Here is a 19632-nt window from a genome sequence, read left to right on the forward strand (position 1 = left end):
CCTCATTTTCAGAAGGAGTGACAGCCATATAAACTTCTTCCTGGGCAATTTGCCTGTAAGTTGGAGTCAGCACAGTCTTGGGAGTGCATTAGCCAGCACACTTTGTGACTGTCATTTATGCTCTGCAAACACTCAGGTGTCTGAGGAGGGCTCAGCCCTCCTCCACCTTATCTCCTCTTTAGGGGATCCCTTCTCCACATTGCTCCTCACAGGCTGTCAGAGGCACTCTGGCTTTGTTGCGTGGCCGTGTGCCACTGGCTTGGTGACGCTCCCGGAGCATCTGTCCCTAATAGGGCTGACAGCCGCGGGGCCGTATGTCATCGCTGCTATAAGCCTTCCCCCCCTCCCTGGGGGCTGTGGAGCTGCAGGGCAGCGGCAGCAGCGACTCAGGCCGGCGTCTCCCCGCCCTTCAGCTGGGGGCTGCTGACCCTGTGGAGGGGCCCCCGCCGGGTGAGTACCAGGGCTGTGGGTGTCTTTGTGCAGTGGTAACGATGGCCCTGCCTGGGCAGGAGGACTACGTGTTCGCCTACCGCGACTCATCGCACCCTGCGTGCCTGCTGGACGCGTTCCGGGCGTTCTACCTAGACGGGTTATTCACTGACATCGCGCTTCAGGCCGCTTCGGGGGTCCTGCTGCATTGCCACAGAGCCGTCCTGGCGGCTTGCAGCTGTTATTTCAGAGCCATGTTCACAGCCGATATGAAAGAGAAATCTAAAAACCAGATCAGGCTTCCTGAGCTCAGCCATGCTGTGCTGGAAGCCCTCGTGAATTATGCGTACACCTCCCAGATCCAAATAACAAAGAGAAACGTGCAAAGCCTGCTGCAGGCGGCTGATCTCCTCCAGTTTGTCTCAGTTAAGAGAGCCTGTGAGCAGTTTCTGGTCAGGCACCTGGATGCTGACAACTGCCTTGGGATGCATGCTTTTGCTGAGCACCACAATTGTCTGGAACTGGAAAAGGAGTCCCGGAGGATGTTGCTGTGGCAGTTTGAAGAAGTGTGGAAGCAGGAGGAGTTCCTGGATGTTAGCAAGGAGAAGCTGGCTTTCATCCTCTCCAGAGAGAACCTCAATGTCTGGAAAGAAGAGGCAGCTGTCGGAGCTGTTGTTAGGTGGGTTGCGCACAATGTAGAGGAAAGAATTGAAGACATCTATGAACTGCTGAGCTGCATCAAACTAGACCTGGATAACATGTATTTGAGGTCAGCTTTAAGCCTGCAAAAAAAATGCCGACTTAATGATAATAAGATAAGGTCCCTCGTGTACAGGGCCCTAAACCCCAGTCCCAAAGGCCTTTCCAAAAGACCAACGGCCACCATGTATGTGGTTGGAGGATATTATTGGCATCCCTTATCAGAAGTGCATGTTTGGGATCCTTTAACTAATGCATGGCTCCCAGGAGCAGAAATGCCGGATCACACTCGAGAGAGCTATGGGGTCACAAGCCTGGGGCCAGACATATATGTGACAGGAGGCTACAGAACAGAGAGCATCGAAGCCCTGGATACTGTGTGGATATATAACAGTGAACGGGATGAGTGGGCACAGGGCTGCCCCATGCTTGATGCGAGATACTACCACTGTGCAGTGTCCCTGAGCGGCTGCATCTACGCACTGGGTGGCTACCGGAAGGGAGCTCCGGTGCAAGAAGCTGAGTTCTATGATCCTTTGAAAAAGAAATGGGTTCCTATTGCAAACATGATCAAAGGTACGTAAGCTCTCATGAGGCATCAGCCTCAATGTCAGTCCTCTTGTGTTTGCCACTGAGAAGTGCCGCAGATACATTCAGGACTAGAGCCTAGTCGAGTTCAGAGGGATCATCCCATTGATGTCAGGAGGCTTTGGTTCAGGTCTGTGTGGGCCAAGCTGCTACAAACACCCAATGGCTGCACTGGGCTGTGCCGTCGGGCACAGAGTGGACAAGCAAATGGCAGTGCCATTTAAGTCTGTCTTCCTTCAGGAGATAAATTTCTATTTGAGTTGGAAAGAAGTTAGAACGCTGCCTGGGATTAGAGTCTGGTCAGCAGGTCCTCAAAAAGTGAGCTCCAGTAAAGGGACTGTGTTAGTTTGGTATAAGGCCTGATGGTTTTCTGTACAGTTTATTTATAAGTGTGTCTTCATTTAAGACATCTTACATGCAGCTTTCTCATATTCCAGAGTATCACCTGTTCAGGATCCTTAGTTAAATCTTTGGAGTAAGGATAATGAAAAGCACAGATACCTATTTTTAGCAGCCAAAATAGTGACCTACTGAAAATACATGTGCTTGGAGAACAACCTAACTAACTGATATTATTTTGTTATAAAGCATATAAAGAATCATACATCTTATCATACATTTTTACAACTTAATGTAATTATTTACTATTTGTTATGAAATATTTTTAAAGATTTTATTGTAAATTGTTGCAAAGCAATTTTTTTCAGAGATTTTGAGGTATTTAACAGGAGAAAAACACTTACTGTGCTCATGCCACTGTTTCTCCAATGTTCACATATCTCCTACAAATATTATTATTAGTCATTTTTAATTTAAAATTATGAATGCTACACTAATACTGCAAGCAGATATCCACACCCATTTTCTGTGTGAAACTTTCTAGAGGCTTAAAAACACACCAACATGCTAGTTTTTGTCCATGTTATCTTGCAGAGCTATTGTTTTATCTTTGTTTTGTTCTCCCAGAGACAGAGCTATCACAGCTACATTCCATTTGTGTCCTTCTTTGTATAATAGCATTGCTAACAATAAAAGAAAGACTCAAAATATCAGGAAAAATATGCTGAGACACTGAGTAATCTCAGCTTCCATTGACTTTGTCCTTGCCACATATGTGACACTTAAAAATGAGTTAAACCTAGTGGAAGTAATTCCCTGTTCCAAAGCCAGTGTTACCATGCCCTTAGTGATGCAATAAAAATTGTGATTTTTCTTTGTGGCCATGTTATGTGCAATACACGTCAGTTACTGCAATTTTATTTAATTGTTCATGACTTATCCTGCTAAAATAAGATGTCTTGGCAGTTTATTTAATTTCACATTCACTTAAATACTTGCAAGCATAGTTTCATCCTAAAACACTAATTAACAAGCTATTTAAATTGGGGTTATTGATGGAAGTGCTGTTCGGTGCTGTGTGTGGTCTGAAGGTGTGTTGTGATGTTGTACTGTGCAGGTGTTGGGAACGCCACTGCCTGTGTCCTGCACGAAGTCATCTACGTAACTGGCGGTCATTATGGCTACAGGGGAAGCTGCACCTATGATAAGATCCAGAGATACCATTCGGGTAGCAATGAGTGGAGCATCGTCACCACAAGTCCACATCCAGGTAAACAACAAGCTCTGGAATGTGATGTTTTTGTTCCAAACTGGGGGCTTTTAAACCCCCTTGAGTGTTCTGACTGAAAGGAAGGTATCCGGTAGGGCAGTGATGTCCAGAGTGGATGCTTGACCATTTACCAGGGGAAAGCCCTTCTTACAAGCATATGTTGTATGGAAATCACTCCATAAACATTTGGCTGAGGAGTGGCTACAATTTATTAAGTATGATAGCAAGCTAGCTTTCCATAAAATCTGTCTGTTCATGGACATTTGGCAAAGATCTTTTGTATGCTTTTTAAAAGGATTTTTTTTATTTCCTAGATTTGGTAACAGTAAGTTTCTAAAGAGATTATCAGTGCATACTGCTGCTTTCCTATGTGTGCTTTGTAACACCTTGGGCTTGCTCTGACCATGGGTAGCAGAAATCCTTGATGTGCCCCCTCAGATCACTGAGGACCCTTAGCTGATCTCTGTGTGCCCAATGTTTGTTTTGTCAGTTAATGTTATCGTGCTGAGTTGAACCGTGTTCCTTTCTTCCTGAAGAATATGGACTGTGTTCAATCACATTGCAAAACAAGATCTATTTTGTGGGTGGACAGACCACGATCACAGACTGCTACGACCCAGAGCAGGATGAGTGGAAGCAGATGGCTCACATGTTGGAACGGAGAATGGAGTGTGGCGCGGTGGTGATGAACGGGTGCATCTATGTGACAGGAGGATATTCCTATTCCAAAGGAACATATCTGCAGAGTATTGAGAAATTCAACCCCGAACTAAACATTTGGGAAGCAGTAGGCAACCTTCCCAGTGCCATGCGTTCACATGGCTGTGTCTGTGTGTATAATGTGTAAGCATTAGATTTCCACAGTGCTGGTGAAGAAAACAGATGCAATATTCCTAATGGTACTGCCCTTTCTTCTTGGAAATAAGCTTGGGTTTTATTGGATTGGTCAGGTATGATCCAAGGAGGTGAACTCTGAGTTCACTGCATTTTTTTTATCCTAATCATAAAAATTTTCAACGTTTTTATTATTTCAAAGCTCATGTTTTCGTATTGAAAAACACGACGACGGGAGCAGCTGCTTGTAGCTGGCCTCGACGTTCTTGCACCACATCTCCCACCCCTGTGAGCTGCAGCTCGGTGCGGGGCTACGACCCAGGCTGGAAGCGGCAGTGCCTGCCAGCACCGTTCCGTCAGCTCCCGGACACGGCGTGTTGGCTCTGAGGAAAGCCGGGGCGGTTTTGGGGCTGCAGCGCAGCGCTGGGGCCCGGTCTGCTGCTGCGAGAGGAACCTCGGGGCTGGGAGAGCGGTGCGGCATCTGCCGTGACTTCTGACAAGCCCTTAGGGCTTAGGGATTTGTGAATGCGTTAAACAGAGTGTAAAAGTTCAAGGACTTTATTGCTACCGGTGCTGCTTTTTGTACGGTAACCTGCGCTGCCAGTTGAACGGGCTCCTCAGCCCCTGACGCGTTTTAGCGGCGGGCTGCACGCGGGCGGCCATTGCGCTCCTGGCCCTGTCCGGGGGCGGCGATCCTTTGACTGTTCCATTGGCGAACTGAAGGAACGGCACGTAAGCTGAATCGATGAACTCGCTGCGCTTTATTAAAGCTTTTATCCACGTGACAGCGGTATTTATAGCACCGTTAGTATCTTCAACGCAAACGTATTCGAACGCTTGCAATTTCCAATAGCCGCAGCTACAACGGTCGACAACCCGCCTGCAGACGCCATGTCCGGTAGCGGCCCCGCCCCGGAAGCGGCACCCACGTGAGGGCGGCGGTGGCTGCTGGGCACGCGGCGCAGCCTGCAGCCTTTCAAGCGGCGGAGCGGTGCCGCGTGCGGTCTGAGCCGGGCCAAGCGGCGCAGGTGGGAATGCGGGCGGCGAGGCGTGAGGGCGACTCCGCGCGGGGACAGCTCCGGGCGGGTGATGGGGACCGCGCGAGGGGGCCGGGGCCGCCGGCCGTTCCGGGCCGCGCTTCCCGCGCTTCTCGCTGCCGGGCCGTCCGGGAAAGGAGGCCGGGAGCGCGGGGCCGGGCGGATGGTGCCGCCGCCCGCATCCGCTGCGCAGGGCACGCGCTGCCCGCTGCTTGTCGGCGTCCCGCGCCGCACCCCTGTGTGCCTGCGGGTGTCGGCACATGGCGAGCGGCAGAGCCGTGCCCCGCGGAACCGCCGCTGCGGGGCGGCCCGGGAGCGGTGCTTCTCGCATCTACTACTCGGCACGACGAATTCTACTTCGCGCCCGTCCTGCTCTCGCGCGCTGCTGCGGCGGTCCTTGTGTGCGGCGGACGGAGCGGCCTCTGGCGCTGCACGGCTCGGCGCTGCCGGCCTGGATGCCGTGCCCAGGAGTAAAACTTTCTCGGTTCTAAGGCTTCATCTCAAGGGCTTGCCGTAGTCCTCCGTTGCTTTAAGCTTCCTTGTGGGATGTTTTTCTGCCCCGAAGCGCTATCGAGGAGGTAGGATTAGCTCTGCTCTTCTTGGCAGCGGAGCGGGGCCTCTGCGCGAGGCGCGCTGGGGGAGCTGGGCTCCCAGAGCGGGCGGCGGGGCTGCGGAGTGGCCGTGAAGGACGAGAGGGAGCGCGTTAAGGCGAGGGCCCGTTTTTCCATAACGCTGCACGGCACTCCTACCGCAGCGGTTCTTAATGGCCTCTGCGGTACCCAGTGGTAAAAACAGGAGTGCCTGCGTGGTTCAGAAGGGATGTTTCTTGGGGGGGTTACAAGAGCCAGGCTGCCCCCAGCAGACTGAAAGGGAGTTCTCTCTAAATGACGAAACTGAAGCATAACAGCTGGCTTTGCTGAGCGCTTCTGTCAGCCTATCACTTCAGATGCTGCCTCTGCTCATTCCTCTCTTGCGCAGCACTGCCTAGTGGCCTAAAGGACCCCTGATCTTATTTTAATGGAGACTTGTATGAAGGGTACCATTTGGTACTGTAAAACCAAACAAGAGCAGCTGAAGGGACAGACTGGTGTAGCCTGGCTGCATCTCACCCCGAGAGGATCTTGTAGCAGCTGCCTCTGCCTGGCCTTTTCCTACTGTCCTGCTGGATGCTGCCAGCTGTGAGCTGATGGTGCATGGTTCCTCTCCTCAGTTCAGTGTAGGTGCGACTGCACATTTTCTCTTTGTGCTGGGGTTTCTTTAAAAAAGATACATAGTTAAAATCCATCATACTATTTTTTCCCCCTCAGAATATGCAAGACAGTAACATTTTCCATAGTTCCTAGTAGGTAGTATGTTATCTTAAATAATTGAGCTGCATTGTGAAAAGCATCTGCAGGCCAGTGGTTCACTTAAAAGATTGCATAGTGCTTAACAAAATCGGCCATGTTGGAGAAGAGCCATAGCAATGTGTGCTAAGTCACCTTCCCCAGACAGAAGGGCATTCCTGGTTTTCATGGTCTCTTGATCTCCCAGCCCCACCAGCCCTGTCAAGGTGTCTCTGAGAATCTGTAACAAGTTAGTGATAAAATGAATCAAGTGGAACAGTTTTCAGTGGGTTGGCCTTCCTTGGATAAGGTGCTGCAAAGGCACATGATGTATGGTTAATTAGTTGAAAAAGCTGAGTCTATTCTGTCTATTCTAAGCTGACAATAAATTCAACAAGGTTAGGTAGTATCAGAAACTTATTTGGGAGTCAGGTGCCAGGGACAACAGCATGGGGGAGTGTAATAATGATGGCACCTGAGTGAGGTGGTGAACTGATTGGTTTGCTGGAATTGGGCTGCCTGCTGTGGGACATCTCTGAAATGACTGCAACCGTGCGCCAGCAGATTGTGGCCTGAGTTTCTGCAGAGTACTTTATAGATGGATGATGCTTTGAGCATGGCTGTTAATTAACACTTGGTAAAATCATACTTTTCAAAGTGTCCCAGCATTTAGGTACAGGTGGAAGTACAGTAGTGGAGACTAGGATGTGCAAGACTGGAATGCAAACCCATCTTCACCTGCAGTCCTGATGTTCACTGACTGAACACTGGGGAAACTGAAGGCTGTGAATCTGCTTCATCTTCTGCAGCTGGGTTTGATGAGTGTGATAAGAGCCCAAAGGGAGAAACTCAAAATCTGTGCTTCGATTTTCAAAGCTGAATTTAGGCTGATTTCTGACACCTTTACAAACCCACATTTTTCCTCATTCTTTCCTTGAGAAGTGTTTACACTTACTGGAAATATCAAACAAATCTTGTTAGAGATGTTTTGCCTGGCTGTGAGGCCTTGGGTTTGATTTGACAAATGTTAGTTATTATTGGCTCAAATCTATTGCTGTGGATCTGTGACTAGAATAAAGGTAAAGTATTTACCTTTGACAGTATGTCAATCTTGAATGTAGAACGCAAAAACCTGAAATACTGAAGTATTTTATTTGTTTGTTAATTGTTCCAGTTTCCACCTGGAAGTTCTGTGGTCACATTTAGAGCTGATTCACAAAAATAAAGGCAGCTGAAGATCTTGTAGAGACTGCAATTAAATGCAGCACTACAGAAAAGCTCTTAGTATTTAGTGACTTTGCTCTGATTTCTCTTCAACACAGCTGGTGAAAATGGCTGAAAATGGAGATGGTGAAAACATGTCTATCTTGGAGAGCAAAATCTGTCAGCAAATTGAGGTGAGTTCAATTTATAGTTTGGGACCTGAACTGAAATGTAGTTTTTGGAGACCTTAATTGGTAGGGACTTGGCTAACGGGAAGTTGTGCATCAGTAAACAACTTATTACTGTGTTTGTTGGGGTTATTCTTTGCATGCAAATAGGAAGATGCATTTTAATTCAGTGTGGCTTAATTGTGGGGGAAAAATCCTGTTCGGGAATCTGTGCTGTTCAAACTATTAGCAAGCTGCATAATTTGCTATTATGATTTACTTTTGGAAGTGTCACATTAAAGCAGGAAGTAAGAATATGAGAATTCCAATAAAAATAACAATTAGAATCCTGAACATTTTCATCCACTGCTGTAAATCGTCTAACAGAAAAGAGCTTTTGAAGCGTGAACATTTCAAAACAAATATTTCTTTTTTTGCAGTACTATTTTGGCAATCACAACCTACCAAGAGACAAGTTCCTAAAGGAACAGATCAAATTAGATGATGGTTGGGTGCCTTTGGAAGTAATGATCAAATTCAACAGGTAAAGCAAAGTACATCTAATTTGGATAGAAGGGTAATTTTCAGCTACTAAAATCTGTTTTGGTGGCCAAACGTGTCTGTTCTGCACATGCATTTCCTCTTGCTGTTTTAACATGTGGCTTCAGCTTCTCCCTGTGTATTTTTCATAACCTGCGTCTCCTTACTTGATAGGTTAAGTCGCCTTTCGAAAGATTTTGGTGTTATAGTAGAAGCACTAAGAAAATCCAAGACTGGTCTAATGGAAATAAATGAAGACAAAACTAAAATCAGAAGATCTCCAAATAAACCCCTTCCTGAATTAAACGACCAATACAAAGCTGCAATTAAAAACAGATCTGTATATGTTGTAAGTAAGCTTCTTCCTTTGCTCTGAGCTATTCTGGGTGGCTTTGACTGAAAAGCATCTAACCAAAATCAACTTGAGTTAACTCATAGTAGATAGTGAGGGGGTTATTTCTGATGAGGTATTACAGTTTGTTGCATACAACTGAAGCTTTGTGCTGTTTTACAGAAAGGCTTTCCATTAGATGCAACTCTTGATGATATCAAAGAATGGCTGGAGGATAAAGGTCCAGTTGAAAACATTCAAATGAGGAGAACACTGCAGAAAACATTCAAGGTAGCTCTTGCAATGAACAGTTAGACCCGGGGCAGGGATGCCTTGTGCAGTACGTTTTGTTAAATTATTCTAAAATGAAATGTATCTTACTCAACAGGGGTCAATATTTGCAGTGTTTGATAGTGTTGAATCTGCCAAGAAGTTCACAGAAATCCCAAACCAAAAGTACAAAGACACAGAGCTGATAGTGCTTTTCAAGTAAGTCCACCTACCTGATGTGTGAGCTGATAAGAGTGGTCAAGGGTGGATTGAAGTTTCTATGCTGCTTTACAGATACCAATAACACAGATCTTTGGAGATGAGTATTTTGACAGCTAAAGGCAGAAGTAGCCAATTAATAGTTGAGACTGTCTTATAAAGTAATTACAGTGGAATAATCTAAGTAGTATTAACAAAGTTTACATTCCATTGAAGGGAAGAGTATTGTACAAAGAAGAATGAAGAAAGGAAACAAAACAAAGTAGAGGCCAAAGCAAGAGCTAAACAGTAAGTCCTTATCAGCAGAAATGCCTGGTTTTGATCACCTGACCATACAAGAACCGCCTCTTAACTAATCTTAACTTCTCCACAGGGAAAAAGAAGCAAAACAGAAACAAGCAGCAGATGCTGAGATGGTATGAATTTATCTGTCTGTACTTGAAAACTGTTTTTTCATGGATTTTCAATAACCATCCTTTTGCAGCTGCACGCTGTAAAGCTAAGGTGGGGGATAATCACACCTTTACATTCTATAATAGATCACTTTCTTAAAAGTTGAGATAACTTCCACAACTAACCTACAGTAAGACCTCCTTTTGTCATGGTATTGTGTCTTATTTTCAAGAGACTGACTTAAAGGCTTATCCTGGATTTGAATTAGTAGGTACGTTCACCTGCTCAGACAGGATCCTAAATGTATCAATTAGATGACCATTTTCTTCTCCTACTTACAGACTCTTGTAGGGATGTAATCTGTGTTATGTACGTTTTCAACCTGAGTTCTCAGCCCTCGGAACTGTTTCAAAATCTCAAGAGCATAAATATCTTATGGAAAGGATTCCCAACTTACACATAAATAAATCAGTAAGCAAAGAAAGAAAAAGTGTTTTTAAAAATGTCTTGAGTGGAACTGTATGAGACTTGGACATCAGCATAAATACATAGCAAGGATGCTTTGCTTACTTGTGGTACTAAAAAGGCTGACTTCAGTTGCTTATTTATTATTAGCGTGTTTTGATGTTACACTAGAGGGATGGAAAAAATATATTCAAAGCTTGGCTTTTCAATAAAAAAAACTTTTTTTTTTTTTTTTTTTTAAAGAAATCTCTAGAAGAAAAGACAGGATGTCTTTTGAAGTTTTCCGGTGATTTAGATGATCAAACATGCAGAGAAGATCTCCATGCAGTATTTTCTGACCATGGAGAAATCAAATGGATACACTTTGTAAGAGGTGCAAAAGAGGTCAGTGTAACTTTGGACATGGAGTTAAGATCTTCAAATTAGTTTGAAACTGAATCATTAAATGCATATGCTTTTATATCAAGTAATTCTTTTTTTCCTCTTTGACTTGTGCAACTGCAGAATATTTAGAGAATAAAATCATTTGCTTAAATTCCTTCAAAAGGATGAGTAGAGATTCCAGCCTCCTCAGCTGATGAGTTGAAACCTGAGAGTGAGAGTGTTTGTTATAACAGCTTGAGGGTTTTGCTTCAGTCTAGATATTTCACACCATGCAAACACTGAACTTGCTGAGGTACCTAGCAGGATATGTTCATCGTTCAAGTTGAATGTTTTCATGATAAAATTCAAATGCAAATACCATTTTTTTCTTTTTAAGGGAATTATCCTGTTTAAGGATGCTGCAAAAGAAGCTCTGGAAAAAGCTAAGGAAGCACATAATGGAAACTTACAGCTTCGGAACAAAGATGTTACTTGGGAATTGCTAGAAGGAGATGCAGAGAAAGAAGCTCTGAAAAAAATACTAGAAGATCAGCAGGAATTGCTGAAACAAAAAGGAAAAGGTCCTCTCTGACTGGTTGAAGCATTTACAGTGTTCTAGGAGTGGTGTTATGTATTCACAATTTCATTATCATGAGATAATTACTAACTGTAAAGCGTAATTTTAAGTTTGTCAATTAAAAGACAAATGATACCAAGTTCCTGTCATCTTATCCCAACAGGACGCAAACTTAAAGGAAGAGGGGGGAAGATACCTCAAGGTTCACACAAAGGGAAGGTACAGTTTCAGGGCAAGAAAATAAAGTTTGAGAATGAGGAAGAAGGCGAAGATGATACTAAAACAGGTATACTATTCTGCATGGGATGCACCTTCTTTACTGCAGGGGGCTTGTTGATGGACAATTTTTTGTTTTCTGAATTTTTTTCTGGTTTGGCCCTATGCTGTAGTACTTCACTTGTTGTCCTCTGTCAGTACTAGTAAAGTAAATGTTAAGGTCCTCTGCTCAACTCTTTTCAAAAGTTAAAACTGTCCAAAACACATTTTAAAAAAAAAAGTATTAAACATTTACTAGATGCTGAGTTTGTGCTGCAAGACTATTCAAGGCATTCTGTACTGAGGACGGTGGTTACCATCAACTACTGCCACCCTCCCCATCCCTACCCCAGCATCTTGAGGCATATCAAGTCCAGTAGTTCTGGATAGCGGTATGGGGCTCAGAGAAGATGAACAGCTAAATCTTCTGTTTTTAAGATGTGACCTGCTTTAAAAACAAAGAACAAAAACCAACAAAACACAACCATTCAACCCTACACCTCTTAGATTTCATTCTGTCATCTTCTTACCTGCCCTAGTGGTAGAACTTCTACCGGTGTTGTGATCTAACCTTGCAGGCAGCTAAACACCTCACAGCTGTTTGCTAATTCCCCCTTCCACTGTGGGATGCTGGCAGGAAGTGGGGGGTGGACACCACAACCTGTTGGTTGAGATTTTAAAGTAAAAAAGCTGTTTACTGAGACAGAAATAGTAATGCTAACAATATATACATATTTACAAAATAAGTGATGCAGAATGCATTCACCACCTGGCCTGATGCCCAGACAGTCCCCCGGCCAACTCCCCCAGTTCAGTTGTTCTGTATGATGTTATGGGATATGGAATATCCCTTTAGCCAGTTTAGGTCAGCTGTCCTGGTTGTCCCCTCCCAGCTCCCTGTACTGCTACAGCCCCCTCACTGGCAGGGAGTACCAGAAGCTGAAATGACCTTGGCTCTACGCAGCACTGCTCAACAGCAACTAAAATGTGTTATAAACATTGTTCTCCTAAAGCCAAAACACAGATTCATACCCGACATTATCAACAAAATTAACCTCTGTCCTACCTGAAACCAGGACAACAAGGAATGCTTTCATTATTTAAGAATGCGTAGAAATTCAAAGTCACATAATAAGCAAACCATCTATCATAGCCATAGGGCTGAGGATCAATCTAGGACCCATGCTTGGGCAAACACGTAGGAATATTTCAGAGTAACTTAAGTTGTGGTTTCTTGTTTTTTTTTTTTTCTTTTTCCCAGAAGATTTGGGGTAGTGTAAAGGCTTTCCTTTACCATAAATGACTATGTATTCAATTTTGCAGAACCAGTAAGTCCTAAGAAGAGACCACTAGAAGAAACAGAAAAAGAAGAATCTGCACCAAAACAACTGAAAACAGAAAATGGAAATGGAGCTCAGTAATACTAAAGTAAAAATACCATTGTTTTTATTAGTTCATTTTAAATAGGTTTTAAAGACATGCTTCAGTTCAGGAGTTTCTGGTAGAAAATCTAATGAAATCCACTTCAATGTCAACCTATAATGAGAAGAGACCTTCATTTCATTGGGTTACAACTTCTTCTTGTTGTTAAAGCAGCATGCTTATTCTTAAGATGCCACTCTGGAAAACTCTTTTGTATGTATAGTTTTGTTTATACTGTCAATGCTCTCAAATTTTCTGGCATCCCATTCAAATGTAAAAGGTTCCTGACTTCATAATCTCCAAGTGATATTACATAGTAGCTACCAATAAATTCGGAACTGAAAACTGCTCATTGCTGACCCCTCTGTTCAACCATTAAGTAGTAACCGCCATGGAACTTACTGCCGCCATAAGAAACTTTTCTCAAATTCTATGAATCATCCAGTAGGTATGAGCCTAAAACTTAGGTTCTTTCAGTGGAATTCTGTTGCCCTCATACAAGATGCTTTCTTCTCACTTGTGTTAGGTTTTATACTTACTGATTTCTTCTTATGGAACTTGTATGATGCTGGTAGGTCATATCTAAGTTCTGTGAACAGTATAAAAAATGTTACTCTACAATGATTATTGTAAGTTGTAAGTTTATTAACTTACACCCTACATCTACCTTCTATTGCTTCTCTTGCCCATCTCTGAGCCTTGGCTGGATAATAGTTTTGACCTCTATGCTAGATTTCTTCACTAATTAGGACTGAAAATTTAATCCGCCTATATCAGACAAGTGGACAGCTGAGAAGAAAAAACGCATCTTAGGCACTTGTGCAACTCCACGTCTTAAGTTGTATGACTATAAACCATGTAGCTGATGATACTTAAGGATCAGGAGAATAACTGAACTGCCCAAAATACTTGGTTGACTGCAATGGCAGGATGATTTCTCATGTAAGAACTCAATTTTTTGGTTATGTTATTCCTTCTTAAGCAGGAAGATGGGTAATTTCTGCCTGAAGACAAAAGCTAGTCCAGGAAGAAATAAAATTATGCAAATTTCTTTTTTTTTTTTTAATAAAAGGTTAAAAAACACTTGTGTCATTTTTAGTCTTAAATCATACTTAAATTTTCCTCTAGATGTTAAGTTTCTATTGTCTTACAGCTGTTAGCCCCTAAGAAAATACTTTTAATAAGAAATTAATCTTACCTGCTATGACTTCCATTTTCACTTCCCATTCATCTGCTTTCTTCTGAATATGCTACATTGTTAAACAGAGCTGTCTTTAAAGGCTGATTTTTACAGAGTTCTATGAATATCAACACATCTGTGTGAATTTAGGAAATCTCCAATGCCTGTTTTTCAACCTAAAACATTTGATGTATTTATGTCCGTGTATGCAAAATCACAGGTAGTCTTTGATATCAGTATTCACTCAAAATGGGCACAAACCATTGAAATGTGAACAAATCAAAGAAACTAAAGACAGTATGACAAATTACCAGCTACTTAATTGTTTGCTTAATGCTCACTCTATTAACAGGAAGGACCTACCTGCCTTGTTGAAGTCTTGTGAAGGGAATAGACAGCTGTTTTTGCCATTTGTAAAGCGGTTTTCAGAAAGATCATATCCATCCCTAGAAGAGTGCTGAAATCAGAATTGCTAAATGCAAGTTTAAGAGAATTTATAGAACTGTTTCATGCTTCAATTTTTCTGAAGCAGTAGCTATTTGAGAAACAGCAGTGAATATGTTATAGAAAGTATTTCTGCAACTTTGCCAACTGTTTTTAATTAAAAAAATAAAGGATATGAAATAGTGTTGTATGTTTGAAACCCAGTGATTTTTAGCTGTAGCACTGGAGTGGTTGACCTCTACTTAAAAAACTGATTTCAGGACAGCGAAACATTGTCCCATATTGCAGAGAGATTTCATTAAAAGTATCTCCCCTGATACTTTGTTCCTAATTGCATCTGACTGACTTTCAGAATTACAAACCTTTATTATGTTTGGTACCAAAAGGAGGATTCATGATAACTGTGTCAAAAGTCTCTGACATGCTGTCTGGTAAAGAGGAGACATCACACTGAACCACATCAACGTTTGTGAGCTCAAAGTCTTCAAGGTTGCTGTTGAATATTTTCAATGCCTCTGCATCTATGTCAAACCCAACACACAATCTATTGTTAAAACAAAACAAAAGCCACACAAAAAACAACCACATTAGTTTGCAAAATAAGAAACTGTTCCAATTCTGTAGCAAAGTTTTGAAAAGGAGCAGTGTGAGCTTGTTTTAACTCAGAAACAGGCATGCAATTACAAGTTTAGTGCTTATAGAAATGAAAGTAGCTGTTGCTTTTTCCAAGTATCTTTTTAAGATTTGTGAAAGAAGTTCCACGTTTTCATTCAGCACTTCAGGAAAAAACAAATGTTATTGTTTCTTTCATGGCAACCGTCCATGTCTTCCACTGTTTGAGAGGTTACTGACCATAGAAACACGTTAAATAGCATGATTTGTTCAGCACTGCTATGTTCTGATTTTATTTTCTCCTATTCTATACTAGAAAAAAAATGACCAGAACGTAGTACTGAAATACTCACCCTGCTCCCAACATTGCACTTCCAATGCTGAGCATGCCACAGCCACATCCTAAATCTGCAACTGTTTTGTTTTCAATATCATCAAAAGTATTGTGAATTGTGTACAGCATACATGCTGAGGGGAGAAAGAAACACCATCAGTAATTCCAAATATACATCCAATTAATCAACAGAAATTACTTTCTTCTGCCTTCAGAAAACTGAACTGAATCTCTCTTATGCAAAATTAACCCCATGTTTTCATTTCACTGCCTGTAATCCTCGTTTTCATTTTTATGTGAAAATGATACTTTTATTTTTCCAGGTAAGAAAAAAAAAAAACAACAGTATTTTTGGTCTGGTGGGTATAATTCATAAAGATTAGAGAACTTTTAAATTTGTGGAAAAGTTTTCGGGGGAGGAAAACCAACAGAAACTTCCAAACTTTTAAAATAGTGGAAAAATTCAGAATTATGGTAGTGGTGAGTGTACTTGCAGTACTGGACTGTATGTCACAAAATATGACCATTCCAGCTTCCATTTGCAGGCTAAGATGCTTCTATCACAACATATCTTTTAAACCCACTAACACTAATTTGGGATTGTAAATTATCAGTTCTAATAAGTTAACGTAATTAAAAATTAACAGATCCATCTTCCTGCTAGATAAAATTTGTCAACTACTTCTGTGGTGAAAGCTGTAAATGAGTACAGTGGGATATGCAACAAACACTCTTAGGAAGAAGCAGTAAATGGGACGTGTTACGAGAGCCCAGAGTGAACCTTACCTGCGATGTGGGGTCTTGTCGGGTACTGCTCAAGGAGCACTTTTGGACTTCCAAAGGTATCGACCTGCTGCAGGCAGCTTTCCAGTTCTTTGAGCTTTAATTTCTTCATGTTTCCACTGGGTCTCGATCCTCACGTATCCCTTCCCACTCTCCTATGATTCTAGCTAAGAATAATACAAAGCATCACAATATTGAGCAGTTCTAACCTTAAAGCCCCCCGCAGCAGTTGACAGCCGGCCCCTACGGGCGGACAGCGCGGAGCCGGGCAGCGCCAGGCGCCCCCATTCCTGCCATGTGCCGCCCACCTCAGCGCGGGGCTCCGTTCCCAGCGATGAGCATCTGGCACTGAGCGCTGAGCCCCGGCCTCTCTCCTACCCGTCCGGCCGCCCTCCCGGCTCTCTCTCGCGGCCTACAGGTACAGCCGCAGCCCCACTCCGGCTCTCTCGCGCCCGGGGCCGCCCCGAGGAAGCTCGGACCCCGGCGGGGCGGGACCGCGTCGGGCGGGGAAGGCAGAGGAAGGGGAGGGGCGGGGAGAGGAGAGGCGGCCGGGCGTTATCGCGAGAGGGAGGCGCCGCCAGGAGGGAGGGGAGGAGAGGAAAGGAAAGGAAAGGAGAGAGGAGAAGAGGGCGACGAGAGGAGCTCTAGAGCTGGGAGCCCGGCGCGGCCGTAACGGCCCCTCGTTTCCGCATCATGGCGGGGACCGGCGCCAGCAGCCGGGATAAGCGAGCGACGGCGACGCGGCTGAAGGTGGCGCTGGGCGGCGAGAACAGCGCGGCGGCGGCCGGCGAGTTGCGGGCGCTGCTGGAGCGGGTGCTGGCCCCGGCGGCGGGCTCGGGCGGCGGCGGCGAGGCGGCGGGCGAGGCGCTGGAGTGGTGCCGCTGCCTGTTGTCGGGCGGGGAGCCCTGGGACGGCTTCGTGCAAGCCGTGCGGGCCTACGATCCGGCCACGCTGTGCGGCCTGGTGTGGACGGCCAACTTCGTGGCCTACCGCTGCCGGACCTGCGGGATCTCGCCCTGCATGAGCCTGTGCGCGGAGTGCTTCCACCAGGGCGAACACGCCGGGCACGACTACAACATGTTCCGGAGCCAGGCGGGGGGCGCCTGCGACTGCGGCGACAGCAACGTCATGCGGGAGGCCGGGTGAGCGGCGGGCAGGCGGGCACCTGCGGGAGCGGCGGGCGGGCGGCCGCCCTCCTGTGGGCCGGGGCGTTGGGCGGGCACCTGCTGCCAACCGTGCGAGCGGCGGCCTTCGCCCGGCCCGGCCCGGCCCTGGGCCTCTCGCTGCTCGGTGGCCTTGCGCTGAGGGCCGGCTCTCAGGGCGCCACCGGGGCGGGAGTTGCCGCGCCCGGTGTCGGCCTGCTCCGCTGGCCCGGGGTGGGCGCGGGCGGCGCTGCGCTTCATCTGGGCGCGCAGCGGATGGCGGGTGGATAGGGGTGCGGGAGCCAGTCTCGGTTCTCCCGAGCCACGGGTGGTGTTGCCTCCCGTTGGCTTCTGCCGGCATTAAAGCGGGGTCTCGGAACCGCTTAGGTGGGTGCGGTATGGCAGGGTTCAGGAAAGGGAGGCGTCTGCAGCGCCCCATCGACGTGCAGACCTACTGCGGGCAGGACGGTGCCCGACCTTACGAGCAGACTTCGGTATCGTTATATCTGCCTTTGTTCCATTGTACTCAGTAGTAAGAACAGATGGGCCGACTGGCTGTTGTGTTGGGTGGTAGCTGGTTCATACACCTCTGGTCTCACTCCCGGCTGTCTTTCTGGAGCTTGCTGTGCTCCTGTTTGTTACTGGAGGGCCACGGGTTTGCCTGAAGGCAGCTCGGAGTACCTGAACGGGACTTCTGACTAGCGCTGTGGAGCTGTCTTAGCCTTGCTGGCATGGTGTGCTTCCAGAAGATCCATCTCCTCCCAGTAAGTCCTCCCTTGTGGAGGTGGCAGAAAAAGCTAAGGAAGTGTGGAAATACTAAAATGCTTTCCTTAGTTTCTGTGTTTTTAACGCCTCTTTTTTTTTTTTTAATGTGTGCAGTTCTGCTTAAAGATTACATTTCTGGTTCTGTTTCTTGGTGCCTGTGGTAACGGTTCTCCTGCTCTAGGCCTTGAAGTGCTTTCCTTCTTTGTTTCTTGTCATGTTTTTTTGCCCCCACCTCCCCATTCCTGTTAACTCTCTGCCTTCACCATTTCTTCATCCTTCCTTTCTGGTGGAGCCTCTTCCACTTGAGGACTCCCTCCAATGGAAGAGATTGTTTTTTTGGTTCTTTTGTTTTGATAGGTCTTCATTGGCTTTAAAGGGCCACTCCTGAAGTGATTGTTTCTCTGTCAGTTTTTGTTCAACTTCTGCTTTTTCTCTTTCCTCAGCATCAGTGAAGTAACAATTCCCTTTGATCTTGAGAAGTCAGAAGTACATGTCACTTCTTCCAGTGTGGGATAGATTGAGGGCTCCTCATAGTGGTAGGATTCTAAAAGAGCATGGATAAATTGAACTACCTCAGAGAAACATTAAGATGACTTCTAATATTGCTCTCATCTGAGAGTTTATGGCTTCCATAACTGTCTTTTCCTATTTTAAACAGTTTTTTTTTTTTCTTGAAGAGTGCTGATTCAATAAAGAAGTTGATAAATTTGCAGTGTAAACAGATGCAAACCCTCAGGGCATTTCTCTTATATTTATTCTAGTTAGTACTTTTAATAGTAGAATTCAGGAGTAAATTGTCTTTGGCATAACCTAGATCTTGGAGGTGGATTTAGTCCTTCCTGCTACAGGATTTCATGTTGTTGGTCTAGGAACAACACTCTTGGCTGAGCAGTCTTGTTCAGCCCTGGGCATACAGAGCCAAACCTGCTGCTGTGTGGGAAAACCGCCCATCATGTGAGGTAGTTAAATTTAAACCAATGTAAAACCATGAACAAGTGCAAACATACTTGTGCACATACACACAAACATGCAGCCTTGCCTGTTGACTTGAATCACTTCAATGCAGCATGTTTAGATAAATTGATTGACCTTTGTGTGTACAAATCAGCTGCACAATGGCAAAGGTAATGCTTTACACGTGATTGGGAGGCTTTCGTTGTTGATTCAGGAAATAGGAGTGTGACTAGCCTGGTGTAACCTTGCCCACCCCAACCAGAGCTTCTATTAATAGCAGAGGAATCAAATGTGGAACCTGCTTGCAAACTCAGTAGGCAGATGGTAGATACAATTCTTTGTAGGTACTGTAAATGAGCATGTAGTAGCAGTAGTTTCTTTCTCATGGTTACTGTTACCTATGTGTTTAGTGGTTTGGTTGTTTTCTTGTGTGGTTTTTTTTTTTTTTTTGTCATTTGAAAAATAATTTTAATGGGGTGTTAGCTAACAGATCTGCTGTAAAGGAGAGCTCTCCAGCTCACCATCTGGAGTATCTATTCGTTTTCTCTAGAGGTGGCTTTGTCTGCAACATGAGGATAGATATGTTTGTTAATCTTTTGGCAGTAATCAAAACTGCAATTTTAGAGTTAAAATTTAAAATTAAAAGTATTAGTTTTGATTTTTTTGTATCTGATGTCAGGATACACTGTGAT

At 44.7% G+C, this 19632-nt stretch overlaps 3 protein-coding genes across 10 annotated transcripts in view; 2 read left to right on the top strand and 1 right to left on the bottom strand.

Annotated features, from left to right (window-relative positions):
• LOC122181669 (kelch-like protein 23) overlaps window positions 1-13074 on the top strand; it is a 25096-nt gene extending 12022 nt beyond the window's left edge. Inside the window, exons 1-13 of one of the 6 annotated variants that reach the window (XM_042874246.1) lie at window positions 355-450; window positions 3173-3325; window positions 7844-7918; window positions 8332-8435; window positions 8606-8780; window positions 8946-9053; window positions 9151-9251; window positions 9468-9539; window positions 9625-9667; window positions 10353-10493; window positions 10870-11053; window positions 11213-11335; window positions 12628-13074. In XM_042874246.1, coding sequence (XP_042730180.1) covers window positions 3233-3325; window positions 7844-7918; window positions 8332-8435; window positions 8606-8780; window positions 8946-9053; window positions 9151-9251; window positions 9468-9539; window positions 9625-9667; window positions 10353-10493; window positions 10870-11053; window positions 11213-11335; window positions 12628-12725 — 1317 coding nt within the window. In that variant the 5' untranslated portion in view covers window positions 355-450; window positions 3173-3232 and the 3' untranslated portion in view covers window positions 12726-13074. The other 5 variants (XM_042874245.1, XM_042874247.1, XM_042874248.1 and 2 more) reach the window with 5 other exon arrangements.
• On the bottom strand, window positions 12726-16570 carry METTL5 (methyltransferase 5, N6-adenosine). Of its 3 annotated transcripts, XM_042874252.1 has the most exons (8): window positions 16388-16570; window positions 16083-16246; window positions 15316-15430; window positions 14713-14894; window positions 14270-14352; window positions 13925-13976; window positions 13266-13315; window positions 12726-12840 (listed from the first exon to the last, which is right to left on the bottom strand). In XM_042874252.1, exons 2-8 carry the CDS (start codon window positions 16189-16191, stop codon window positions 12793-12795), a joined length of 639 nt encoding a protein of 212 aa, XP_042730186.1. In that variant the 5' UTR covers window positions 16192-16246; window positions 16388-16570; the 3' UTR covers window positions 12726-12792. The 3 variants fall into 3 exon arrangements, with proteins under 3 accessions (XP_042730186.1, XP_042730185.1, XP_042730184.1); XM_042874251.1 differs by having other exon boundaries at window positions 12726-13315; window positions 16083-16242; XM_042874250.1 differs by having other exon boundaries at window positions 12726-13315.
• Window positions 16571-16681: 111 nt separating this feature from the next.
• UBR3 (ubiquitin protein ligase E3 component n-recognin 3) overlaps window positions 16682-19632 on the top strand; it is a 94542-nt gene continuing 91591 nt past the window's right edge. The window contains exon 1 of the mRNA XM_042874406.1: window positions 16682-17221. Coding sequence (XP_042730340.1) covers window positions 16773-17221 — 449 coding nt within the window. The 5' untranslated portion in view covers window positions 16682-16772. The remainder of the gene's footprint in view (window positions 17222-19632) is intronic.

The sequence above is a fragment of the Lagopus leucura genome, unplaced genomic scaffold, assembly GCF_019238085.1.
Source record: "Lagopus leucura isolate 7727_CA_CO unplaced genomic scaffold, USGS_WTPT01 Super-Scaffold_100012, whole genome shotgun sequence".
Lineage (NCBI taxonomy): Eukaryota > Metazoa > Chordata > Aves > Galliformes > Phasianidae > Lagopus > Lagopus leucura.

Coding starts and splice junctions, on each gene's coding strand:
- METTL5 (XM_042874251.1), bottom strand. CDS start 16,191: ATGAAGAAATTAAAGCTCAAAGAACTGGAAAGCTGCCTGCAGCAGGTC. Junction 14,895..15,315: donor AGTGCAATGTTGGGAGCAGG/GTGAGTATTTCA, acceptor TTTTAACAATAG/ATTGTGTGTTGGGTTTGACA. Junction 13,977..14,269: donor ACAAGACTTCAACAAGGCAG/GTAGGTCCTTCC, acceptor TTAACAATGTAG/CATATTCAGAAGAAAGCAGA.